General features: G+C 37.3%; 1 protein-coding gene across 9 annotated transcripts; it reads right to left on the bottom strand.

Annotated features, from left to right (window-relative positions):
* Positions 1-115: 115 nt before the first annotated feature.
* Positions 116-21,419, bottom strand: LOC143446149 (uncharacterized). Of its 9 annotated transcripts, none has more exons than XM_076945668.1 (13): positions 21,186-21,419; positions 20,874-20,942; positions 9,110-9,409; positions 8,682-8,906; positions 8,217-8,348; positions 8,049-8,102; positions 7,772-7,864; positions 5,253-5,310; positions 4,259-4,309; positions 3,722-3,887; positions 3,478-3,589; positions 3,114-3,353; positions 116-1,282 (listed from the first exon to the last, which is right to left on the bottom strand). In XM_076945668.1, exons 3-13 carry the CDS (start codon positions 9,287-9,289, stop codon positions 1,238-1,240), a joined length of 1,356 nt encoding a protein of 451 aa, XP_076801783.1. In that variant the 5' UTR covers positions 9,290-9,409; positions 20,874-20,942; positions 21,186-21,419; the 3' UTR covers positions 116-1,237. The 9 variants fall into 9 exon arrangements, with proteins under 9 accessions (XP_076801783.1, XP_076801784.1, XP_076801778.1 ...); XM_076945669.1 differs by having other exon boundaries at positions 20,874-20,925; XM_076945663.1 differs by lacking the exons at positions 20,874-20,942; positions 21,186-21,419 and adding exons at positions 2,833-2,880; positions 9,679-10,213.
* Positions 21,420-21,989: the final 570 nt, after the last annotated feature.

Here is a 21,989-nt window from a genome sequence, read left to right as displayed (position 1 = left end):
AACTTAAGAGGAATCAATGAAGCTACTAACATTGTGATCGTAATGACAACATCAACATTCGAAATACGATTTACCAACTGCTCATTTGCGAGTAATAAAAAAGTCACTTATGGTGTGAAAAATCCATTTTATTTCGACGCAAAATTCAATAATAATAATAATAATAATAATAATATAAGAATGAAAAGTCAGCATAAAAGTCAGGTTTTCGTTTGAAAAGCCTTGTCATCATAAACATAGGCGGCCAAAAGCCGACTTAGTATTGAAACTAACTACTATACGAACTTATATCTAAGTAACGATGCAAAAGCAGAGAAAAATAACGTCTCAATCCCATTCCACCTAGCTAAGGTTAAAGCCGATAAAACAACCCTGGTACAAAACTTCCAAAATTTGGAATAGAGATCAATAAATACGATTTATGACAACGACGGCCTAAGTTTATGCTGAAGAAAGTTCAATCAACACATTGATGAGGCAGTGCAGAAAACTGTGTATCTGGGCCCTAAGATGAGAGTTGAGGGTTGCAATAATTGACAAATAAAATCGGGAGAAAAACAACAACGTTCCGTTATACATTTAGAAAAGCTCGACAACACCGATACATATTCTTTGGATGAATGAAGGGCGGCCAGGGTGTCGACAAACAACGAACTCCCTATAACCAGTGAGGCTTACTGATACTGCAAAAAAATACAAGGTTCAATTATTGCGTTTGTAAGCAGTGGCGAGCGCGGGTGTGTGTCGTCCGTAATACATCATAGAAATTTCATTGTCGATACTGCAGATGGCATAAATACACACGCACACACGTACATTTACATGAACAAGTAAAGTCAGACGAGAGAAAAATGTCAAACTAACAGCAATAAAAGCACTTTCTTACGTTACCAGATTGCAAAACTGCAACATAAACAACAAACGAAAGAATAAAAAACAATGACGATTCAAGAGGGCTACTGCATTGCTGATTGGAACACCAAGGCGTACCGTTACTTGACCATCTACACCCTCGCAGAGTTCAAACTGCTAGTTTATAAATCTCTCTTTTTTCGGACGGTTCCTTTTATAACTGGATAAACATGATTTCTTATAAATTTCATGGACGGATGACTTGCGTCACGTGGACAGGCGATTACAGGCCAGTGTCACGTGATAGCGCCCAAATGGTAGATTGTCAATGTGCATGCCTGCAAGCGATTCAGTTCAATTTTTACAGGTCTCTTGCTGGACGTGCTCAGTACGGTGTGAACCTGTATCCTCTGGCGTGCGCCAAGGTAGTCTGCAAAATAAGGTAACAAGAGTTACTAATGCGCGCAAATCTTGTTCAGAGACTCATCCCGTTGCTTTTAGTTTCCAATTTTGAAATTCTGAGGCAGGTGTAACATCTATTTTTTGCTATTGATGCCTCTTGCACAACTATGACCAGCAAAATTTGAGTGAGTTTTGTTCTTTTCAAAAAATGAAGCCCCTCTTGAAATGATATGACACCACATGAAACAACAGTTGGAATACCAGAAACTTGATTACATCCATACCCCGTGAACGTTTAATTATACAAACATATATGATGCCAAGCTGCAAAATTTTGGAAAAACAAGAATAAAAAGATGAAGCTGTCATGGATCAAACACCATGAAAAACATCATCGTATGATCAAGTAGGAAAGTTTTTTGCAAAATTCCACTGAAGCGGTTTGACAACTGACATGCGTTAAAGCATTTTCATAACCATGTAATTGTTGGGCAGGCAAATGAACGGCATTGTCTGGTAAAATGAATCCTGGCGCACAATTATATCTGCCAATAGCGGATATACGTAGAGCTCTGGTACAAACAAGCAAACACGACCGGTTCACAATGAATAAGACAATAAAATAAAAAGTTATGCTGCGCATGTCCCTTTAAAATGGCGGCTCAGAGATTTCCTGGGGCTCGTGGTACACATGCTGGCATGCAGGTGTTTTAAAAACACAGGGGCCACTCTAATCAATCGACGAATATACAAACAAAATATAAAGCCAGACTCAATGCAAAATCTCGTGCTATGTCTCGTGCCTAGGTAAGGCAGCCAGAAATATTGCTGACATCACCAAGTGCAGGCTACGGGGAATTGCGTGCCACTGGAGGGCGACAACAACCAACTAATCAAAATTAAAACACGTCAAAGCACGATGACGTCAAATAATGTACATATACTTTTGTGGTAAGTCACTACTGTCGACCACCGGTTATATTTTGCTATTTTTATTAATCTATTTATCGATTTGGTTAGTATGATGTTGTACATTTTATACGTAACCATGCAGTGAAAACCAACCGTCTCGATTACAACAATAAAACTTCTCAAACAAAATGACGCTTCCGCTTATAGTCTGTTTATAAAGTTTGCGTTTTTACATAAATTTATTTGTAATTTAAATGATTAGACTAAAATCTATTAGCCTTGTGATTAGACAAGTCAGTTGAAGAGACCCACGCCAAGGTGAGTGTGTTTTGGTTAAACCTAAATGCCAGGATATGTATGTAGCAGTTCTGCTAAATTACAAAAATTACCACAGCGATTTTTCAAACACAACAATTCAGCTTCAATCCATGACCGGCAGTTTAAATCATTGCAATTCTATGTAAATTATTATCGTGACATTCCAAAGAACAACGACTAACAAGCGCGACGGTGGGAGAGCGAGACAGGGGAAATATAGATCTACAACAAATCACTTTCATACACTGGCAAGCGCATTACGTGATCAAATGATACAAGACCCACACCGGTTCATGTCGCGCGTTATTTGAAATTTTTACATGCCAGCATGCGTTTGGGTGAACTTACCGCACAGCTGGACCGTCTTTAAACGACAGGAGACAGAGGTATAGGTGACTACAGGTAAAATATTCAAAGGTAAACAATTCGCGTGTTTGAGAGAAAACCTACAAAATATCTTCCTACCGTACTCTCCTCGAAGATCTATGTTCTACATTTCAAAGTTACTAACTCTAGCACAAAATTAAACTAGAAGACTTATACTAGGCTCTGAAGAATGGGAAGAAATTTCGATATTTGAAGTGGAAAAAGCTTGACCATGCACATAAAAACACCGCATGCCAACTTACCCCATAAGCATTAGGTGTGACAGCTTGTTGGTAGGGGTCCAACAGCGTTGTACCAGTGTAGGCAATTTGCTGGGGTGTGGCTGTGGCTGCTGCCATAGCAGTACCAGCTTGAAGTTGTGCAGCGGCGGTGGCCTGGCTCGCTGGCGTGGCTTGTATGTAGCGGGTAGTGGCATATTGTGGGATTGTATATGCAGTGGCAGTGGCTGGAGCGGCAGCTAAAGCTCCACCAGCTGCTTGTTGCTTAAAATCAGAAAATACAAATAATTACATTAAAACATGACGACTCTATTGAAGACAAGTAACATGGTAGTGGAATGAAATACAAAATCTTGCTGTGGTGGCATCTCTCAATTCGATTACTTACCCATATAACTTGGCCAGGTTGGACTGCCCCGGTAAGTGATGAAAGATCATACCCAGCAGGCAAGGCTGCATATGTCGGCTGTTGATAAATTGCCCCAGCATCATACATAAGCCTGCGTAAGAAAGCAAATACTACACATCACACTTAAAACACTAAATATCACCGTGCTCGTCTTTCTTAAAACAATATGATTATGGGCTACTTGCAATTTTGCTACCTACAACTTAATGCAATTTTTGCTTACGGAATAAGGCCTCCGTTTGCAGTCTGTAATGCTGTTGCCATCTGGGGTGAGGCAGCTGCCAGTGGCGGCTGTCGTATCAGGACACTTCTCCCTCTGCCTCGAGCAAGTGCCAGTTGCTGTCTGGCTGCGGCTGTGATAGGGTTGACCTGTAGAGCAGCAGCTGTTGCTGAAGAAAAAATGTGTTTAAAATTAAACAATTTTCACTGGTAGGCATGACGGAAACATGCTTGTGAAATATACACTGTTACTAGATAGGCTCACATATGGCACAGTTAGATATCATGCTTTACAAACAGTAGCGTGTGCCAGTTAATGCTCAGTGAGTTATTTATACACATCAAGAACGCCATCTAAAACATGAAAAAATTAACTTTGTTTTTTTAAGGTGATAAAAATGCAATTTTTTATGTGGTTTCCAAATAATCTGTTGTAAAACAGCATTTTGATGCCACTCATGCAACGAAAAAAAGAACATTCTGATGTCTTTAATACCAAATAAAATCAAGCAAACAAAACAACATGCAAGAAATTACGTACCCAAGGACGGGTCGTACAGATTAGCCGCCACCATGTGTGGTAATTTCAAACCTACGTAAAATAACACGCTGATGGTTGACAACAACATAAAATACACACCAGTGAGTAAAACCAACTAGACTGTCAAGCAAAATCTTGATTGTGAAGATTGCAACAAAAATTAAAGATATTACTACAGGATTGCTACACTTCTTTGAGTTGTTTTAGGTGATAGATATTTTTGTTAACACTGTGTTAGCACATTTACCAATGTAGTTGCTTACTCGGAAAACCAGTTTAATCAAGCAACCAAATTTATCAGGGCCAGGAATATTTTGCTTGAAACAGGTATTTATTAAAAAGTTTTTTTATGAAGAAAAGCATCTAGCAAGTTCATGAGAAAGCTTTAAAATTATAGCTATGTGATTTGAAAATGGCAATGAATTTGCGAAATTATGTTAATATAAAGAGATCTATAAGAAAATTTAGCAAAAAAATAAAAACGACACAAACTAAAATGTTGCATTTTAGTTTAAATGAAGTGCAAACATTTAGTGCAAATGGTATTTTGATTAATAATTGCTGCAAAAAATAAGGTTTGTACCACCGCTTTAGTTGATAATGAAACAAACTTGCTATTTCGTACCAATAACCTAAGCAATTGTCATCAAAGCGCTTGAACACAAAGGTAGCTTTTATCGATGGTATTCTATTTACTAAAGTCTAAACAGAAACACTCCATCACTAGCACATTAACATACATTGAACTACTTGAACATGTATCATTAATTAAATTTGTTCTAAATCAGTTTCTAGTCTATAGTCGTGCAGTATCAATATTGTACAGCGTAGTATTGTCCAAACACTATCACAATGCACCATAAACAAACAATAGATAATTAGGTACAAGCATTTGGGATTTTTATTGCAAAATTGCTTGGTGTTGTCATAATACAACAGTAGAAAATACAAGGTATGTCACAACAACCTGCATGCATCATGCAAAATGACTTACCGTTAAGTATCGGAGCAGCTGGTTTCTTGGTCTGAACTCTAGCGGTGGCATCATTCACCTACAAGATCAAAAGATAGCAAGCTAAAACTTACCGACTTGCCGCATTGTTTTAAAGAAAAAACAGAACGTAGACAAAACTATAACATACAATCTGTTGCCAGTGAATTAACTAAAAACATCACCTTTCCAATACATTATGACAATCATCACCGTGAGTATAGCCGTACCAATATAAACCATTCTCTAGATAAGCTACACTTTCTAAAAACCAGTTACTAATTACATTACAGCATCCTCAACTGCGTATTAATCAGAGATAGACTGCTGAATATCATTGGCCCAAAGGTAGCTCAGACACATGCAAGTACGCATTATGCAGCCTTCTTAGCACTTGTCATATCCAATTATTTTCAGATTTTTGTTAAATTCAGGTCCCACTTTTGCGCAAAATGAGATTCATAGTACAAACTACATAATAGTTATAAACCTTATTCATGAACACTAACCGAAGGTAAAGTGAATATTTACACAATGCATATGGAATCTACGTAATATGTTTATCTATGCCACTTGTGAAAAAATTGTACCTTTGACTGAGGATTTTGTAAGGCAATATGTCAGCTAAACGACACTTCGCTGTGGGTTGTTCTTTTGTGTTTTGAATTGTGTTATAATAAGTTGCATTAAACAATTACAGTATTGGCACTGAATATGCTAATTATATGTTTTTCCTGTCACATTCCACTAAATACCACTCTTTTAAGCATAGTGGGAAGGGGTATTGGGGCCTGATCATATTGTCCACTAAAAACATAAGAACTTGATCTAAATTTGATATTTAGCTTGAACAGTTACGGTAGTTTCCATGCAGAACTGAATGAGATAAAAATGCAGCCAAGTGGAAAACTGCACATGCATTTTAGAGATCTTAAACTAGTAGCTTTATTCTATTAATAGACTTGAGTAAAATTCTATTGTGATGTATGTGTGCAGTTAATAATAAGGCGCGTGTCATTCTGCACTGTTCAAGGTTAAACGTTTTTGCTTTTCATGATGTCATACTTTTGAATAATGAATGTAACGTAACCTCAGGAGTTGGTTGCTCTTAGGTAAAAAATTAAAACGTGAGATTGCGTTACAGAAAAGTCGCTACCTTGCGAAAACAACACGAAACATCTGCTCTTGTTAAAGCAGCAATGACTCTTGGCTCATTGGAAAATATGATCAAAATAGAGTGAAACAGTTTCACAGCCTACCTAATATAAGTGAGTGAGTCAAGCACATGCATTCTAAGGTACCAACCATCCTACAGTTATAACCAGGACATGTATATTACAAAAAGCAAATTAGTGCCACAAAAAAGCATTTTCAAATTACCGCGAAACATTGCACCAGTCTTGGAGAACAAGAATTGTAATTTGTTTTTTTTTAACCGTCTACTTGCTTAGACATGCCCCGATGGTATTGCTTTGTTTTATTAAGCAGCTATCAGAATATCAAGCTTCACCATTTAATAACCAATCTATGACGGACACAAACGTGTATACACGCAAATGAATCAAGTACATTAATAAAACCCATGCTGCAAATGCATTAAGTAGAAAAAAATTTTAAGAGAAGAGTTAAGAAATGATTAAGAATAGATTTAAAGAAAATGCCAGGGAATTATAGACAACAGATAATAATTCAAAAAATTCTGTTTCAAATTTTTCTTTCAGATGAGCTCACTTTTAAAGTATAAGACATACCTCTTTTTGTCGATGTGAAGGGCGTGCGTATATTTTGCAGACAAAAGTTAAGTAGATAAATTTTTAAACGAATTTTGGCCAAAACAAACAAAACATTATTACTTTGTGATTGGAAATGCGACCGCTCTTCGCATTTATTATTCATAGACAAGATTGTGAAAGGAAGAGTGAAAACGGAGGAAGTAAAAAGACAATTATGGTTCTTTGCAACGTAAACCAGGCAAAATCACTCTCTCTTTATTCAAGCAAGATTCAAACCGTGGATGCAGCTGTTGTCATGACGACTGATGATTGACAAGACAAATTTGGCACAAACCCTTCTACACTTTACCTTAACTTCCAGGCAAAACCCCATCCAATTGTTAAACAGATGAATTGAAATAACATAGCCAAAATCTACAAAATTCAACATTTATCAAAGGAAGAACAACAGCTTTTTGACCCAGAAATATTGGCTAAAAATCACAATTTTTAACCAAAAGTTAAGGAAAAGGTTTTGTGCCTTTTTCATTATTGTCATGCCCAGTGTCAGAATCTTACTCACCTAAGTCCAACATTACAATTGATGGCTCAAACAATCTGTTGTGTATGCGAAGAAACAACGAGTAAACTTCTAACCATATTCATAAAAACTGGTTAAAATACAACTGATCGCTTAGACCATGTCCACTACTCCTTAAATTGATGCACTATGTATCAGGGCGGCCACTAACTGCCAGGGTTTACTAAAAACATGTAACTCTAGGTTTTGTTACAATCATCAAGACTTACTTCAATTTTTCTGCCTTCAACAATCGTACCATGAAGTCCCCTTTTAGCTTTGTCCGCTTCTTCTTTGGTTTCAAACGTAATAAAACCAAAACCCTGAATTTCAAAATACAAATAATATCTAGAACTGATACAATACTGTTAAAAAAGACTGAAATTTAAAACGAAACGGCTTTTTACATGGGCACGACTGGCAAAAATATCAATTCGTATTATCACGCTTAGGTTTAAGGTTTGTGTTCATAAATTTACGGAACAAAAAACATTTAACTTGGTTTACCTTTGAACCTCTTTCATTAAATATGATTTCCACATCAACAATGTTACCATGTTTCTATAGAAAACAAACCTGAATTAAAATCTGATTTTAACTACTAAATATTTATAATCACTTAAACAAAAATGACAATTCAGTCATTGATAGCATCAGCATCAGTATGCAACTCACGCCAAACATCTGCCGAAGATCTGGGTCCCTAAATCTGAATGGAATATTGGAAACGTGAAGTCGTTTATGACTGGCTGATTTGTTGGCATCAGACCCATCTGGTGTGCTTGATGTGGAGGTTAAATTATCGGCCTGAAACAAAGCCGATTCCACATGAAAAATTATGGAACTAGACTAATTTTGATACAACAAATATCATTCTCTTATGACTTGTGAAATGTTTCAGCATTGTGCAATTAAAAATCAATAAATGTTTGATCACTTTTCATAGGCGTGGCTCTAAAACACTTACTCCGATCTGATAAATTATTTATTAGAATTGATCAATGCTATTACAGACATTTGGAAGACTGAATATGACTTCAAAAAAGTAGTCACATTTAAATTAAAATGTTACTGAATCAAAAATTTGTTTTGGGTACAAATTCTGATTGCAGCATTTAAAAAAAATAATTATCAGCTTACCAAAGATGAGTTGTTAGCTGAAGTGGTAGTAGTGGCAGTGTTCACTGCAGCGGCAGGCAAAGCAAGTGGTTGCACTCCATTGGATAAAGTCTGCACAGCACTTGTTGCAACGACGCCGTTTGCTACACCCTGGTTAGGATCAACCATTAAAATTGGTTGACCTGCAACCGAATAACCCACCGATGTGGATGGAATTGCTCCCTCTGGAACGCCCACTGTCTGACCCTGAAAACAAATTGTAATAAGCATATTATTGTCACTTCAATGTGGTATGTTATTCAGCTTAGTTGCGTATAAAACATCATTGCACAGCTGACCTACAAATAGAAAAAAGTTTTTCAGCCATTGTATGCAATAAGCCAGTGTGGTCAAATGATAAAGCCTAACCAGCTGCTGAAAAAAAAATTTGACCAAGTAGATCATGATACCTGCGCTGCCTGTGCTTGAACAAATTCGGCAGCGGTGGCATGGCCGTTTGGCAGCAAGTAAGCCTGAGGAAACATGCCTGGATGTTGTGGCAACTGGGCAATGTCTTTCATCGGCGTAACAAAAGATATACTCGACGCTGCTGGAGCAACTGCTGGCTCGGACTTCACAGCGTTCTGCATGAATGCAGTTGATGAGGCTGGGATACTGGAAATGCTTTCGTTGTTGACAAAGGTTGTTGTGGTGGCTTGTGTACCACTAACAGGTGCCGCAGACGAGCTACTTGCACTGGTTGCAGGATCCTGTAAAATGTAAAACATTGTTAAAATGATGCAGTTTCGATGTTTTGAAAACCTGTAAAGATTAAGAAACAGTTGTAAAAAATTAGACTATTCTTTACATGGTGCCAAATTCAAGATAACTTGGGAAACTATACTAGTATTTCAAAAGATAACAACATTAATTCTTTTGGAAAAGGATTTTATAACTAGGATCAGGGCAGAAACAAACTTCATCACGTTGATGGATGTAAACGGATATGAAATCAAAAGAAAGAGAATTGTCGATTTACCCAATTTTCGTTGGAAACACCTGAATTGGGTATCAGGTAAGGTGATGGGTATATTATGGGTATGCCAGGTGTGGGCATGCTAGGGGCAGCAATTTGCTGAGGGGATGCTTCTAGCCTAATATTCTGGCCGGGTACCAACTGCTGCCAATCACAAGGTTGCTGAGACGCAATCATAGCCCGGTTTTCTTTGTTGGAAGGTAAGTGGCGTCCTGCCAACCAGTAAGGTCGTTTGCGATTGCAAGTGTGGCAATAATAGCAAATAAAACACCAATGTCCGCGGGCGGCGTCCTGGATAAGCTTTTCAGGCAATATAAGTAACACTATGTCCGCATAATTACGTCAGGCAAATCTTCTAAGAAACATCAAAGGTTTTTCTTCCAATGCGTTTTTATGTCTTCTGATAAACACTTAGCGTAACAACTACCGATGTACACGTCTGCCTATGTCTATCCAGAAAACTGAAATCAAGTATACCACGTTAGTTACCATTTAAAGAAAAGTAAAGATAATTACGTTAAAGCCTGATACAAAAAAATCACTAACTCTGTTTAACAGTAACTTCAAAGCGATTTTTGAGGCTTCGTCAGACAGCAAATAACAAATTTTTTTCTTTCCAACCAACTTCATTCCTTCCATGTATATCGTTTAGTCGTGGCCTTATAGCTCATGTTCTTACTCTAACTTGCTGAGCAACTAACATTACAGCTACAGCGTCGCCTGCTTTTTACTCTGCTTAGGTGCTAATCTACAACTGTTCGCTGCCATTCATACGATGAGACTTATTTCGTTTTCCACAACTTTCTCCACCAAATAAATCATCGTCCGAGTTACAAGCGGGTGCGAGAAGATAGCACATACACGATCGGCCCAGGGAGAAAAAAAAGAAAAAACAAACGTATCTCTTTGTCTTCGGCAACTGCAATTCTTCTGACCGAGTCTCGGCATACACAACGCGTCTAACCATCATAGAACAGCTGACGTTATCCCTATCGGCCGAGAAAAGAAAATGCAATTAGCACCGACGAGAAACCTTCAGTGGCGTCATCTTCCCTCCGCTGCTGTTTATACAATCCAAGCTTTACTTTTCCAGACAACGGACTGGTTGGGCATACTTTCCGGCCTGGGAGAACGTATATATTATTCCCCACGGGACGAGCCAAGCCGAAGTCGTGAAAGAAAAGATGCGAGCGCTAAACACATTAAAAATTCAAAGGGGAGTATCGATATGGACAATAAAGCGGACTTTTTCTTTCGTGAAGTGTCGCCTAAGGTATCTTACGACATTTCGACAAAAAACGGTATGCGCTTGCTCAGATTATTTCTTTAACAGCCGTTCACTTGGCAGTAAAACTAATTGAAGATATGATGCTGGAAAAACCAGACTATGACTGGTCGATAAAATTTTCCGCCATTTCCAATCACTTCTACCATAATTGGAATGTCACAAATAGTACTGTAAATGAACGGGCACAAATATCAAAGCTTGGCCACGATTTCCAGTTTGTACAGAAAATAACCATCAGTTTTTAGATAATCATAAACACAATGGTCTGCGAGGTATCTGCACAAAGTGCGTATCGACGTACTGTGCAGCATCGTGTCATTGAATGCATTTCCGTAAAAACATTGACATTTCATACGTTTAGAAGACTCGTGTACATAGAATACGGTGTAGAGGCGTGATTTGCAATACATCGTAAAGCAGATGCTGTCCTGGTTTGTGGTATTTTTTGCTTGGAATGAAATAATCTTTGCGCACTATTCATTGACGAATTTCTTTTGAGGGTTGCCATTATCAAATTCCGTGTCGCCGTTCAATATGAATATACCGAATACCTGAAGCTATCGATTGAAATAAAAATTGAATAGACATATCAAAATCAGGTTACAGCGATCTAGGATGGCGGGGTAATATATATTCCGGTCGTAAACAACTTTGCGCAAATGCTTACAAACTATATGTTTAATATTAAAACTTGAATAGTTACGCACCACTTCAAAAATAAATCTTGACACAAATAGACCAGTGTTTTACTGTTAGTGAATATTTACGTAGCAAGACTGCCTAGGTTTCCTATTTGAAATGCGGTGTCCTGCGTATGGCTTGCACTTACAAACCTTACAGCCTTACGCTTACAAAACGCTGATTGTTTAAATAGCGCAACAATCGTATTCATTCGCACAAATTTCCAACCCAACGACCATCAGGTACAACTTTGTTGTTTCGAAAGAAATGAGTAGGAATTGTCAGAGTCGCTAAGGAAATGTCAATTAACCGATTTTCTTGAGCTTTAAAAATCATTTCTATCGTCCTGCACAAACTTAATGTACGGCGACTGTGAAAAATTGTATGGTAAGCAGACCCGAGGGAGCAAGCAAATAGCCTGCTATGATGAGTCACTCCATAGATAAGATAATTTCGTAAAGTTACGTCATCCCTCTTTAAGGGGAATTCGACATTCATCCAGCAGACGAATGGGCGAATTTAATTGTCTTTGCAAATTCGGTTTTCTTGTGTTGTAATTAGCTGGCTGTAAATTCCGGATACTTTCCATTTCAAACCTTTTTCCTCGCACTTAAGACAATATTTTCTTAGGTTATTTTGTTCAAACGCAAAATAATGCAATTCAACTGATAAAAAATAGTTTTTCCACCATTGTACATTTCGCTAAACACAATAATTATGCTCAATCCATTCCTTGCAGTGCAAAGGTTATCGAAGTCGCATTGACAGAACTTAATGAGTGTTTCACAAATTTCTGGGCAAAGTAAAGACCCCACATAAATACACATACAACTTGAGCCGCAATACAGTTGATGATACCGTTAGAAAGCGAAGACAGCTGCGTGGAAGTGAAATGACAACTGTTACGCATCTCAACACTGCAGTGAGTTGAATTACGTTGCGTTTGATATTCCCATTGGGAAGCTGACGTCTGAAATCCCTTTAGAAAGCTGACACTGACCTGACAAGGTTTTTGTTCCTATGGGAACATTAATGGTATTCCACTGGCGCAAATCAAACAGCACACGCTTTGTTACCTAATTTTTCAGCTCAATTCATCATTCAACTCATTTATGCACCTGTTTCGACAATTTATCGTCTATACTCTATACAGTATACGTTTCGTGTTTATTTGAAGAACTATTCGGACTTCAGTGATACAACTTACCAGCGATGCACGCATTTGCAAGTCTGGACACGTCCGATGTTCAAGTCTTGCAATTTGATTCGTAAGTTTCTTACGCTGCCTCGAATTCACTTCAAAGTTTCACAAACATGAAAGTTTATCCCACGTTCCTATGCAATGTCCAGTGCAGCTAATCTTTTTAGCTCATTTTTGAGGTATGTTTGAAAATCGTTAGAAGAGTACTGTCACCATTCTGCGTAAAATCATGAAACGTACAGGAAGTTAAGACGTGGGCAAATTTATGCGCTGGGCCAGAAACCTAATGTTGCTGCTGCAACGTGTTATGATGTGCATCTTGCGAGAGCTGATGATTTGAGTCAATAAAAGCAAAAAATGACAAATTTTAACGCAATTTATGTGCAAAGAAGTTTGACAAACGCAAGATTATTCCGTCTATCTTACAGTCTTAGTCATATGGTTATACGTCATGGCGTTTTTATGCGATATGCAAAACAATGACGTATAAACAAATTTGAAACATCTGAAACATTTGTTGCTAATAGAGTACACACAACGATACTTGCCAACATAACTTGCAACTGATACTCGCTTGCTGCAACCTATCTACGATCTTTCTTCGGTGCTATGAGCCCAGTGCGTTTATTAAACACTCGTACAAGGTACACTTGCTGCTATCTGAACGCTTGGCCATAAGCAAATTGTAAGCATAGACACAAAATTACAAGCAGTGTCAACCAATGTAAATCAACACAGAATTGGGCTGTGCTTTGATAGAAACATGTTTCCTTTCCACTGACGTATACAAAGTTGTGTGGATAGTGGCTAAGCTATCAGCAATGCATGTCACGATAGACGTTTAACTAGCCGTGACAAGCCTGCACAGCTTTAAGGCACATTTTTCTTTACTTTCACTTACGGCCTTACGCTATGCCCTCGTTATCTATGAAACCTTTGTAAGAATTAAAACAGAAGGTTTTGGTTGAGTAGCTAAGGTGTTTGGGCACATCTCACGTAGTTTACGTTAATTAAACAAACCACGAAAATCTTCCGACGGAGCGAGCTCGTTATTATAAGGAACGGCTTCTATAGACTGAAAGACTTACCTTCTTTTAAGTTAAGGTTAAACAGTGTCTGCAAACCTGGCGAGCATCACGGCAAAACGGAAAGCCAATCACAGGATGTTGTCCATGTCATGTCAGAGCAACTCGCGTTTGGTTAAAGCCAACTTTATCAGATCGCAGTGAGATAACTGAACATGTAAAAAGGGTCCCAGGGATGTATGCTAAGGAACGCGATAAGGGGTGGTAGACGTCCTAAGCGAATTATCGGGGCCAAAACATTGTCGACTTTTCTGGAAGGTCGTAAATTATTAATGATGGCGCACGTAACCATATGGAATAGGCCTAGCACTAATGGAAACTTTGCCTTCGATTTTAGCTTGCTAAGCGGTAAATTGTTCCCCGACTTAGGACAACAGCCGGAACGCCCAAGCCAGTAAGACAAGTCACAGGGTATAATGTGAAGTCCAATCAATATCATCAAGATGGCCGACAGAACGCGATCCGTGCGTTGACAAGATGGCATTATGACGTCATCCACTAAATTCTCATACGATTTAGTAATGACGGTGACGTCATTTTTGCTTTATTTTACCTTGTTTACCGTCATGGAGTGATATTAGAGAAATAAGGCGACGCTTAAAAGTTTATGTCTAGCGCACTAATGAAAAGCAGTCTTGTTTCATTTATGGCATTTTTTAACTCCTTAACTTTTACGGTTAAGCACCGAGCCCCGTACTGTTATTTTGGTAAAGTTACATAGCAGTAGGTCAAGCAAGTCGTAGTAATGCTTGATACACGCAACGAAATGTCAGTGGTAAAATGAAATGTCCATCTCCGTAGGCGACTGTGTTATGAAGTCTGAAGTGAAGACTGGACTTATGATTAGTTTTTATCACTGACGATTAGAAAGCTGTCGCTCTGATTGAAAACAGGACTTTGTGGCGCGTTTTAACTGGCCTATGTACTCTCACTCTATAAATAAGACACTGAGCAACCTTTCAAAATGACACGGGATTGCCTTGAGAAACGTAGCTGAAACTATGCGGTATATAGACACCTTCTCAACGATAAATGCAATCTTGAGGTCATTATATACACCACGCATCACTTGTGTATAGTAATTTGTACGAACACCGCTATACTACCAACTTGACTCATTCTAGAACTAAATTTCAACATCGATCATTGCTTGCCAACTTCAAATGCTGCTGGGTACGGAGTAGAGTTAAATGCACAAGGGGCGGATTTAATTTTAATCCGCTGAACGACAGAGATATTGGTTTTCAAGCATCAACAATTCGTCTACGGTACAAGGTTTGTAAAATATCAATACATTGACAAAACAAGATTGAGGTGAGCTTAAGGGACACAGGATCAAATCTCTCACAGTGGTGACCATAAAATTACCTGGAACACGTAATAGACGGAAAAATAAGTGCATCGACCTAACGGTTAACAAGAATTTCGAAATCTTTCAATTTAAACAAATGACGACATAATTTTTAACCTCAATGAAACGTATTACAGTACTCGCTTTAACGTGACGGCCTACACGGGACCAGCTTAACTTGGCTTGGTAAATCCAGTTTAAATAAACAAACACTATAGGCCGCCATGATATTTTGTAGAGGATAATTAGATCACGTGCTTTGCTGAGCGACTAACGCCCACATTGATGTAATATGAATCGCTTGTTATACCAATTTGTCGCCAAAGGCATGTCGTGGATTTAAAACGACAAAATAACGGGATATTAAATTATGATCTCAACTTCACAAACAGACTTCTGTTCAAACAAGAAGTTTCCTGAAATGCTTTTACTTTCGGAAACATGGTCTTTGCAATTACGATATGGCTGACATAGATGACACACATTACTAATCTCGTGCGCAACCTAGCGGCCAAGCTTTTACACCATCTACTTCGAATGGAATCATTCCGAAAATATCTATTAGTTTATTTATCTTTACATTACACCGTTAAATGTAAGTGGTTGCAAAATCGTCCAAATAAAAAAGATAGAACTTATCCCGAAATCAAAGATCAGTCAAAAGTTAATCAAAAATTACAGCAGATAACTACCAACGAACAACGTACCAGACAAAATCAAAAATACGCTGACTGAAAAAAGGGGACATGTACATTAAACAACAACAACAACGTCAAAAACAGTGGGAAGTTTGCCTTGTGGTTCAGTTCGTTTCACGATTCTATCAACAGTATGCAGGACCGACAAAATGCAATATTATAGCCAAGTGGACCTTAGTTTCACATAGACAAGGGGTAAATAGCAAGAAAATTACAGCAACCAATATGAGATAACATGCTTATTTTTGGACATGAGACACAAAATAACAATACAAGTTGCAAACAGCCGATAATTTAGGACTTCGAAACACTAACTTGCTGTCAACCAACCGTAAACTGTCAGCATTAAACAGCGTGAAACAACGTCAGAAGTAACGGCGGGCCGGTAATTTTTTTTGCAAAAATAGCTTCGTGGGTAAATACATAGCCTGTGTGGTATGTTTAATCTTGACTGCTGACTGTACGGACCGAAAACAAACACGGGAAAGGTTTTCGATTAATCTGCAAATTCTAACCAGTCGGCAATTAAATGCAAAAAAGGGAGCTTAAGAAATTGGAGCAGCGGGCTACAATATACAAAATGTGTTGTTTGGCTGTAACGTTTCAAATATCGTGAAATCAATTCGCAGCATGTACCTAACGCGTATCGATCTGCAGAAAGCACGACTGTCTGACGGATAGAAATTTTAATAACACCAACCTTTTCATAACTTGCGTGGTAATATCCTGTACGTATTCATTACTCAAACCGTATAACATTAGGTCAATAAAATTCATATCAATCGTATGTGATTTCATTGGAAATTTTTAAGTAATTCTTTCTTCGGACTTGGCAAATAGCAGAGCGACGGTCGTAAACTGCATCAGCGCCTTCAGCGGTCGAAATAAATTTGTTAAAAGGGAAGATAACATAAGAAAAGTAAAAAAAATTGTCACTGCTGTTCCAGTAAAGAATGTTTTATCACTTGAATTTCTCTCACGTTAACGTTAAGTTAAAGCGTCTGGCGTAAAATATTATCTTTGCACTCGCCGTTACGCATGGGCTAGTGTATAAGAAGCCGTTTGGGCATGTCCATTTAAGTGTATAGAATTTCGACAACTTGTACAGCTGTGCGTCAAATCTATCTTCATAACTGTGGCGTTTGGTCCACAGATTGCGGTTATCTTTTCGATTGCAGTTATCAGAATGGCTTCAATCTTACCAACATGTAAACAAGATTCAGTACTGTGACATGACATCATGCTTAACAAAGTAGCGACTGTGAGTACGCTACGCGGCCTATGTTTGCAGAAGAAACTTACCAATATCTACTTTAGTAATTATTCTCTCGTTCCGTCTTGCGATATTTTAGAAGAAATGTCGTGGGTTTGAATACAAATTTTTCGCTGCTTGTATCAGCAAGGGTGTTATAAAATGAGCGAAGCGGTTTTAAAACGTTGTGCACACTTGGGTAACAAACCCTTTTTGTGCGCACCGCTAGCGTTAGTAAAATGTCCTAACGCCCCGAGGCCTTGAAATTTTAGACCGCCAGACTAGATTTAACCACAAAACGCGTGTTGTTTACCACTTTTAATCTAGATACATTGTTTATCGTTGAAAGGAAACAAATTCCTGAAACTGTGGAACTCCACTATAACAGCCGCTTGGGGACAAACACAGGAAGCATCATTAAACTGAAGAAATACTGAGCCAACATGTACGAATATTGACATTGCTTCCAAAGGAGAACAAAGTGAACATAAAGTGATGCGTTTGTGGTAGGTCATATAAGATAACCAAGACGGAGGTTGAAAAATATATAGCGCTGTCTTGTTTCTTTTGACGAATTCAATCACGTTTTGAAGTAAACGGCTCTTATTGGCGTGGTTTATAAGGCTAAAGTAAACAATTCCAATTGCTGCGTCGTTAGGCAAACATACCAGTCATCTTATACGAGATTGAATCAGAGTTTGTATTATATAGGAGTAGGAGTAAAACGACCAAGCTTAGAACAACACATGCGCGCATCTGTTCTTTATAAGCTTGTTGTAATAGTGAGATATACTTTGCAAGGATTGTGTAGTGTGGGTGTTATGATAGGTGTGCTGGCCATCACTAAATGCATTACACATGAAAGCAACAACGCCAATAGAAATGCTTAATAATAACTGGTAGCAGATACAATTTCAATAAGTCATGATACGATTGTGTCTGTCTATCAGCACAGTACCGCACGTTTCAAGAAAAAGGACTTCAAAACAGGAAATTACTGACACACACACACGTGCCTACTCGGATTAACTCAGCATGGCATGACACCAACACATGTACTAAATGAAATACCAAACCACGGCCTTAAGGATCTTATGACTGCATTGTGCCTACAATATACTCTTACAAAACAAATTTCAAAATAAAACACCTGCATTTAATATATCTTAATACATAATGCTTCTAAAATTATATTTATACCACTCGTGATGCTTTACAGTTTATAACCATATTTTCTGAAGTTTGAACAGCTGTACAGAATTCGGAATCTTTGAACTAATAGCAAAAGTGATAGTTAAGCTGGAAATAATAGCCTAATGCCTTTATATAAACTTCAAGTGGGAAATAAGCGTTACGATTTCACGTGTCATTGCTAAATTGAATAAGAGGAATTCCACGAAAGCGCAAACAACAAGTTGATGGTAATAAAAACAAAAGCTAGCAGTAGCCTTAAGCTATAAAACCTGTAAGAGATTGGTAGAGATAGCTGTAGAAATTTTATGGTGAACTGTTGTTGGGATTCTGACCACGCAACTGGGTTTAGGGTTTTTGGAAAGATTTAACCAAATCAATATGGCCACATGCAATAATGAAAATAATCCACATTAAAGCACAGATTACAAAAATGATTCCTTATATTCATATTTTATCGGTACTATACCAAGCTCTAACCCAGCCAACCAATTCTTTCAATTTCAACTCTCAATATAGAACAAAGTCAGAAAAATGATTCTTTGTTTTTTTAAAGTTTACATGGTATGATAATGTATAGTTATGTGTCAGTCTATATTAGCAACAGACCAAAAATCATATACAGTACATATGCAATATATATATATATATATACTTTAGTTTATATACTATAAGTATGACTACCTCTATATTTAGTCTATTTTAAAGTTAATCAAATTACAGTATGTGATATACATAAACAATATAAAAGCACATATATCATCAAAGCAAAGATTTATGTATATATAGGCATAAAGTTTACTAATTGTAAAAGCTTAAACAATCAAACTTCATGCTTTAGAATGATCTACAGTTTGAATTAATTACTGTAAATATTAAGAAAAACACAAAAAGATAGCATCCAAAATTAAAATTTGATAAGTTTTGTAAAAGCAAACTTCCTCTATTGTGAGTTAAAAAGAGATCCACCAATTGCTGCACACCAAACCTATCATGAAGCCAGCACAATCTGATGAACCTGCTAACTATTATCGCTATCAATCTGCAACCACAGATTGGTGCACACTTGTTTGAGAAATCGAGCGCAACACAACATTTCCATGCTCCTAAATCGAACAACAGCTCAATTGTCATTTGACAAACCCATGCATGCAAAAAAGGTGCATTCTATCGTTTATATTTTGTCATACTCATGTATATACATTTGTAAGATACACATTTTTATATTTTTTCACTCTCACACAATCATGCACCTATTGTTATTATGGATGTATTCATTTATGGACAGCTCTGAAAAAAATCAGTATCGCACGTCTTCAACATCTAAAGCAGCAAAATTGTGTTTATGTTTCAAAGTAAATGAGTAGCGTGGTTGACGAGTGTGTTAGCACAGACATGCCAGCAATGGTATATAAATATATATACATCACGAAAGTTCATGCTAACAGCAACTGTAACCGGTCTTTAAAAATAAATTACTTAAAAGTTATATCGATGTCTACAAAGCTATCTTCAACCAAATTTAAGATACAACACATGCATTACTTCAATGGCAGGAAGTCACTTCTCATCATCATGTAGTGTGGATTGCAAATATGTATATCACTTCAAGTATTGGATGTAAAATGTAAAAGGTTGAGTGATAATGAAGCAAGGAGGCTGTCCATTAAGTGGTCAAGGTTACAAATTACTTTCAAGCTGCATTCATGGAAGTCTCATCCAGCTTGGATTACTTACTGTCAACCAGAACATAACTTCAAGCTGGTGTTTGCATGCTCAATGAAATCAATATTAATTGTTGAAAGAAGATCGCATCAACTTAATGGTGTCTCACTAGTTTCTATGGAGTTCTAAAAATTGTGTAGCAATCTGCATGAGCAATCAGTATCTAATATATACTCGTTATTCATCCACGACAGGTATTGATGTTAGAAAAAACATGATTTGCAGGAACTGTGATGCATCTACTAGTAAGCTGACTGTGAGGTTTTCGTAAGGTGGCTACGAAATCAAATGGTTAATTATTCAATTAGAAGGACATACAGGCCAGGCTGTGAAATGCAAAACAGAAAAATACAAAAACCCCATTTCCACGTGCAATATGTCCCCAACTTTGCGCATTAATTCAAGCTGATAATAAATATGAATGATCTACTGTGACGACCACACGATGCAGCCCAAACCATAGAACATGTACCAAAGCCAACCGCAAAAATTAAACAAGTTAGTACAATACAAACACATGAAATGGTTAACGTTTGGCAGAGATACCATTCAATAAAAAGGAAAGAAGCTAGTTCGATTTTGATCGGCTACCACAATAAATGAAGCAATGTAAAATGAGGTCATTGCATTCGCGGGTGATCAAAAGAAGAAAATGAGTGGTACAGAACAAGGTTCAGGCAGTTTCAATACATTTCGGTTCAATTTGTGCGCCTGTGCCAACTTTACCTCATCTTTTAATGCAACTCCTGTGACTATTACATGAAGATGGTTTCTTTATCTGGAAGTAGCGTTATGCTGTGTATACATTATCAAGAAGGTTATTGCACTAAGAGCAAAAATAATATTAAAGAAAATATTACTTTAAGCATCATTTACATCTTTGAAAGTTTTAACACTGTACTTACTCCAGACTTTAGCAAGAAGGAATATTATATAATAAATATTCCAAGTAAATTGTTTCGATCAGAACTGATGAGTTACCTTTAACACAAACAGCTATGTTCAGAAAAATATTTGCAAAAGATTTCAATTTCTTACCTCGGTATCTGATTGATTCCCTGGAACCACCATACAGAAGATAAAAGTTTAAGGTACTTGAAAACTGATAATTTCAGCCAACTAGTAGTAAGCTCGTGTATCAGTGTATAGTCTTGTAAAAACTAACAATGTGCTCTGCGATTCTCAGCAGTGTTACTCGCACTTTTACAGACAACAAAACACAATCAAGCGGTAAATATTTTTTAAGATAATGTACAATGTATTGAAGAATGACAACCTACAAAAAAACATGCAATTAAGTTAGCTCAGCCCAAGCATTTTTTATTTTGGATTCCATGGTAAAACCCGGAAGACGAGTGTCTACAAACATCATGACCTCATTTACGAAGTGAAAAAGGTAATCTCATTATGTTAAAACAAAATGTTAGATATTTGTGAAGTTGAATATGGAAAAGATGCTAAAATTGACAACTTAACAAAATAATCAGTATCTTATACGGTAATTAATATCTTGAAAATTTAGGCAAACTCATGACCCGAATCACAAGAAGTGCAATAAAGTACAGTAAAGTACGTTGCACTTTTAAAAAAATGATATAAATATTATCGTCATTATCTTCCTTGCGGTCAAATAAAAGTTAATTATAATAATTAATCTATTAATAAACCGAATTTCCTTTCGTGCTGTCATCATCCGAATTGATGTCAGGTGATTGACTAATTTTAGCCCCTCACTGATGCAAGTAATGCAACATATAAAGAACGAGGTCTGGGCTGTTTGCATTTATGTTAATGCAAGTCCAAATTGGAAAATCTGTGTACTACTTTGTTGTCACATATGTT

This window comes from Clavelina lepadiformis, chromosome 2, assembly GCF_947623445.1.
Source record: "Clavelina lepadiformis chromosome 2, kaClaLepa1.1, whole genome shotgun sequence".
Taxonomy (NCBI): domain Eukaryota; kingdom Metazoa; phylum Chordata; class Ascidiacea; order Aplousobranchia; family Clavelinidae; genus Clavelina; species Clavelina lepadiformis.
Note: the sequence above shows the minus strand (reverse complement) of the source record. Positions and strands in the feature narration are given on the sequence as shown.

Coding starts and splice junctions, on each gene's coding strand:
- LOC143446149 (XM_076945662.1), bottom strand. CDS start 9,852: ATGATTGCGTCTCAGCAACCTTGTGATTGGCAGCAGTTGGTACCCGGC. Junction 9,410..9,678: donor GTGTTTCCAACGAAAATTGG/GTAAATCGACAA, acceptor TACATTTTACAG/GATCCTGCAACCAGTGCAAG. Junction 8,103..8,216: donor ATCTTCGGCAGATGTTTGGC/GTGAGTTGCATA, acceptor TGTTTTCTATAG/AAACATGGTAACATTGTTGA.